The sequence below is a fragment of the Phyllobates terribilis genome, unplaced genomic scaffold (assembly GCF_046119375.1).
Source record: "Phyllobates terribilis strain yellow unplaced genomic scaffold, ASM4611937v1 Scaffold_2__4_contigs__length_985480577, whole genome shotgun sequence".
NCBI lineage: Eukaryota > Metazoa > Chordata > Amphibia > Anura > Dendrobatidae > Phyllobates > Phyllobates terribilis.
This window is the reverse complement of record NW_027362762.1, coordinates 479,544,143-479,550,142: the sequence shown is the minus strand read 5'-3', so window position 1 is coordinate 479,550,142 and position 6,000 is coordinate 479,544,143. Positions and strand designations below refer to the sequence as shown.

At 39.0% G+C, this 6,000-nt stretch overlaps 1 protein-coding gene across 3 annotated transcripts in view; it reads right to left on the bottom strand.

Moving 5' to 3' along the window:
* Positions 1-634: 634 nt before the first annotated feature.
* Positions 635-6,000, bottom strand: part of NIPAL3 (NIPA like domain containing 3) — a 35,496-nt gene continuing 30,130 nt past the window's right edge. For all 3 annotated transcript variants that reach the window (XM_073665806.1, XM_073665808.1, XM_073665807.1), the window contains exons 10-12: positions 4,834-4,897; positions 4,417-4,511; positions 635-1,140 (exon numbers count right to left, since the gene is read on the bottom strand). In XM_073665806.1, the coding sequence (XP_073521907.1) occupies positions 953-1,140; positions 4,417-4,511; positions 4,834-4,897 (347 nt within the window). In that variant the 3' untranslated portion in view covers positions 635-952. The remainder of the gene's footprint in view (positions 1,141-4,416; positions 4,512-4,833; positions 4,898-6,000) is intronic.

The following is a 6,000-nucleotide window of genomic DNA, read 5'->3' as shown; positions in this document are numbered from 1 at the left end:
TAATCCCAGCAGCTTCAACGTAATCCATTGTGGTTCCCATGACATCCAGCGATTCTCTCCTGCAACCTATGGAGCATCGTTCTCAGACGCTCCACAGGTTACTCGCGGTCATGTCTCACGGGCGAAAATGTCAGTAACATCATCGCCCTAGAGACATGACTGGGTTCTCATTGGCCAGTAACCTTTGAAACCAATGGGTTGTGGCCAGTCCAAGATAGTGTAAACTTTTTGTGGATTCTGTGGAAACCTCCAGATGAGATGACCTATCCGAGGAATAGGAGTTCATAATGCTCACAGAGACATTTCTCAAACCTGGCATACAGGTGGATTTGTTGCAGCCTCTTCAGAACTGAGCGAAGACTCTCTGGAAAAAAATAGGTTGTCATCCAAATAGATTAGGTCTTAGCAGTACAGGACATCATGAAAGATTTTATTCACCAAGTCCTGGAAGACAACCTGTGAGTTGCATAATTCAAAAGGCATGTCAAGATATACATTGTGACAATCAAGGGTATTGAATGCTGTCTTCCATTCCTTGTCCTTGTCTTCAATGCAGATTAGATTATAAATTCCCTGCAGGACGACTATGGTATGACTATATGACTATGTTCTGACTATAAAAATAAAAGCACGCTTATTCAGCATAAAATATTCTTTATTATTCATGTTATCACTTAACACTTTTTAATCTTATACAAAAAAAATGAAAAGAAAAGATAAATTAAATGTCTACTTAATTCAGTTTTATACATGAATCTCGTCAAAGTAGTTAAGACACCATTATTGGAAGCAATCCACAGAGGTAGAGCCAAAAACGGAATGAACCTTGCAACCTACAGACAACTTCCAATGTGCAAAATACAAATAAGCTAATTATCTGACATGATGGTCGGACTTCTGCACCAGAAAGGCTTCTTTTACACTTTTGTCCAGTTTTTTTTTTCAATGAAGCCTATTCACTCTTATTGTGTTCTAAGACATTATACGCTTGTGTCGATGGTGCTTCTTCTGATACGACAGGAAGAGTAGCCGGTGTATAGATTTCTGACAAACTGTCATTGCTTTGTAGAGCTCCATAGGAAAATGAGCTTCCAAAATCAGGTTGGATTGTGCTGCCATTATCGTGCATGCTGATCACCCCTGCAGCAAAGAATTACATATTAGATATTAACGATAATGATCCTTTCCATAACTGCCGGCATGAGAGTCTTCTCTCTAAGCGTATTCTCACATAGACTTTTTGCTGATTTTATGGACCAGAAACACTCCAAAATCCTTCTCAAAAATGTGTGAGTGCTCAGTTTTCGCTCTAAAAACTCAGTGTGAATGCACCCTAAACATTCACGGTATTATGTTTACTATGAGTCTTCTGAAGCAGAATCAGCTTAAAAATTCACATCAAATACAGCTTCTAAATGATTTTAATGGGAAATGCCCAAAAGAGCATAAGGCAAAACCACGTGCACTATATGAGCGATTTCTGATTGAAATCAATAGGAAGCCTATTCACAGAGAATTTTAAGCATATTTCAATGTACATTTTTTAGCAGAATATCCTCCAAAATTCTCCTTGTAAAAGTATTAACCAAGGCTTAGAAAGGGTTAGCTGCTGGGATCATAGCGAGCTTTGATTTTGGTGCTATGGAAATAGTAAATTGCCACTGGTCTTAGTTGGGCACCGACAGCACCTGCAAGATCAGAAGGACATAAATGTATAGTGGATATAAAAAGTGTACACCAGGTTTTTGTAGTGTAAAATATATTATGCCAAGAAAAATAATTTTAGAATTTTTTCAACCTTTAATGTCACCCATAATCTGTACAAATCCAATGACATCATTTTGAGGGGGAAAATCAAAAAAACAAAAAATAATGTTGTTGCAAGTGTTAAAATCCTCTTATAATTGGGATGTAATGGTTTTCAGAATTAGCCAACAACATTTAATCTCATGCTAATAGTCCGTAGTCAGCTGCCATCATTTAAAGTGATTTTGATTATCTCCATATAAAGTTACGCTATTCTAGCAGGATTTTACTGACATTTTTTGTTAGTTGCATTTTACAGCAAAAGTCATGGTCCGTAAAAAGCATACAACAAAGCAAAGGGATCTCATTGTTGAAAGTTATCAGAAGGAGGATACAATTTTTTTTCCCCAAAGCATTAGATATACTATAGAACACTGTGCATATGGTCATCACGAAGTGGTTTAAATTTGGCATAAGTGACATTATCTAGAACTCAGAAATTGATGAAAAGACAAGAGGAAAATTAGTCCAGGAGGGAGCCAAGATGAATACAGCAAGATTAAAAGGAGCTGCAGGAATTTCTGGCAACTGATTGCTTACTGCATGTGACACAATCTCCCGTATTCTTCATATGTCTGGTCTTTGGGGTGAGTGGAAAGACAGAAGCGTTTTCTTACAAAGAAAAACATCCAAGCCCGGTTATGTTTTGCTAAAATCTACATCAAGACTGATAAAAGCATGTTGTATAGCGTGTTATGGTCTGACGCAGACCTGGACAAACTATGGACCGTAGGCCACATCCAGCCCTTTGAGTGTTCTATCCAACCGGTGGACTGGAATAGCAAAAGGCCCATGGGCCAAACGCTTTGGCCACTCCTCTGTCCTGATTTTACCGGTATCTTCATCCTCGGCATACCGATACCGGCGAATGTAATGGTGGAGGAGGGAGCAATCGGCTCACTCTTCCATCATGCAGCCTGTGTGACTGAATGTCTCAGAGCCTGCTGTGGAGTCTGAGTGTATAAATCAAATCTGGAGCAGCGCGGCGGGAAAATGGGGGCAAGGTGAGTAGTATTTTTTTGTTTTGTCATTCACTTGTGGGGCCATCATTATGTGTTTGTGGCCTGTAGAGGATCATACTGTCTTGGGGCCAACAGAATGTGTTGGGGGGTTGTGAATAATCATACTGTGGGGGTCATCATCCTGTGTTGGGAGGGTGTGTATGTGTGTGGGTCATACTGTACGGGGTCATATGATACGGTGTTCAGAATTATACTGTGGGGGTCATCATTCTGTGTTTAAGGGCTGTGGGTGATCATACTGGGCGGGGGATCATCGCGGCCATCATACTTTGTATAGGTGGAGGTCATCATACAGTTTTGGGGCTGTGGTGGCCATCATGTGTTGGAGTAATGGGGGATCATACTGTGAGTCATCAGTCTGTATATAGGGAGCTATACTGCATGGGTGTCATCATTCTGTGTGGGGGATTATTATTTTTGTCGCTGTGGGGGAGGGGGGGGTTCATCATACTGTGTTTGGGGGGCTGTAGGGGGCATCCTATTAGGTTGGGGGGACATGGGGGTCCAGAATACTGTGTGGGGAACCGTGGACCATCATGCTGTGTATTTTGGGGCTGTGGGGACATCATACTGTTTTTGGGGAGCTGTAGATCATAGTACAATTGCTGAATAATAGGGGAATATGATTTACTGCTTTTTATAAACTAGAAAAAGTCATCATCGTCATCCTCAAATGTATTGATTTAGCCCTCCGAAATAGTCATGGTCTCTGATGAGGCCCTGGTTTGATGAGACCAAGTTTCAACTTTTTGGCCATAATTCCAACAGGTATGTTTGGCACACAGCCAAAACTGTGCATCACCAACAGAACACAATACCCTTAGTGAAGCATAGTGGAAGCAGCATTATGCTTTTGGGCTCTTTTTCAGCAGCTGGAAATGGGCCTTTTAGTCACTGTGAAGAGAATTACAAACAGTTCCAAATATCATTCAATTTTGCATCAAAACCTTCAGCCCTCTGCTAAAAACCTGAAGATGAATTTCACCTTTCAGTGCAACATCGACCCTAAGCATATCTCCAAATCAACAAAAGAATGGCTTTGCCAATTCTAGATGTGCCATGCTGGTAGATTCCTACCTCAAAAGACTGAATCCTTTTATAAATTGAAAGGGTACTTCAAAAAAATATTAGTTTAAGGGTGTGCATATTTATGCAACCACATTATTTTAGTTCTTTATTTTTCTTTTTTCCACCTGAAAAGATCTCAGATGGTTGAATTGAATTGTACAGAATATAGTATAAGTGACATTAAATGTGGACAAAGTTCTGAAATGATTCTTCTTGGTATGTTTTATACATGATAAAACCCTGGAATTTTAATAGGGGTGTGTAGACTTTTTTTTCCCCCACAAGTCAGACTGGGAATCAGCACCTGACCAGAATGTACATATACTGGGGAAAGGACTTTAGAGTTATTGTTGTTGTCAGGTCTCCATCACAACTGATGGACAGGTGCAGTCCGCTTCACTATTCTGCCCAGTAAAATAGGCACATATGGAACCAGTGAACAGTCTTGATGTTTCAACATACTGCAACTTTTAGTTATAAAAGCTGATGTGTGATGAGCGTGCAAGTGTGGCATTTTTACCTGGCAGGGCATTAAAGGCAACATAGGGTTCAAATGCTTTGGTCTTTTTTCGGTTTCTGGTGATGAAGAAGACTCCCAGAAATGCAATAAGGCATCTATGAAAAAAAGATACAATATATAACATTTAAGAATAACCTAAATCTGCACAGTAAAAGCATTAAAATAGTGCTGAGACTAACAAGTAACCAATATCAACCAAACAAAATGAACTTCTCAGGAGGCTCTAGCCTATTAAGTAATATTTTCCTGCATACTGAATGTCTTTTTAATTACTGCTTATTTATTCAGAGCCAACACCTTCTTCAGAGCTGTACAGAGAATGCATTCATATCTGCAGACCCAGAATCATACGGTTCCAAAGAGGATAGACAAACAGAATTTTATTATTACACATAAAGTAACAATGTTTACACTCACCCTAAAGCAAACATGCACACATGTAGCACATCTTCATTGCGGAAGTCAACATAGAATACTGCTCCTATTGAAACAGTGAAAGTGAACTGTACAAATATGATTACGTAACAATACATGTCCTAGTAAAACTTAGAGTCTGAAGGGTAAAGATTCTCTTTAAAGGGGTATTCTCATGTTATGTAATTGGTATAGTTAGACAACATGAAAATAAGCAAATTTGCAATTAACTTGCTTTTTCTATCTGTTGTCATTCTCATAGAATGAGAGCTTTTATCTTACATATTGTACAGCTCGTTCCCAAGATCGACCAACAGAGCCTGGCAGAGTATGCAAAGTAGGCAGCTACATTCAGGTTAAGCAGTTAAAGGGAAACCATCATCAGAAAATTACCTATTGTTAAAATCAAGTTGTGTGTTGAATGTATTTCTTTTATCTATCACAATCTGTATTAAAATTTTAACATAGCAATCTAGCAATTTCTTCGCCTCATACTTCCTATTGTTTCAGGAAATAACATATCAATAACATAGCATCATAGCCACAATGGCGGATTCCAACCCTATGTTTTGTACTGAAGTGTCTCATGAGCATGTGCAAAGGTCATTATGAAGGGGGGAAGAGCAGGGTCAGCTGTGATCATACCTATTGTGACTGAGGGATCCTGTGTTATCAGATGTGTATGTATAGATGTGTTACCTGTCATTGTAATCCTGCCTCTGCTGCTAATAAAACTCCTGTAAACACTTCCTGAAAGGACAGGAAGTATGAGTCTAAAAAAGCCCCAGTGGCCAAAGTGAAAATTGCAAGATTACGATTTTTTTTAAATAGTTTGTAACATTTAAAAAAAAACAAAAAAAAACATTGCCAATTTTTTTTTTAATAATAATAAAGGTGTCTCAAAAACCTGATTTAAACAACAAGTCATTTTCTGATTATAGATTCCCTATAACTCCTAAGATCTCAGTCAGTTCTCTTCAACCCATTGATTTCTATACAGCAGTTAGCTGCTCCCTTTCCTCCCGGCTCCTGACCGGTTATCAATCCTGCAAAATCACAATTCCCTGGCCCCACAATCACAGTTTCCAGAGCACTTCTAATAATGGTACACTTTCCAAGTAATGTGCTTGTTGAAAGGTTATCTCTACATTGTTAATATGACTGTTAATG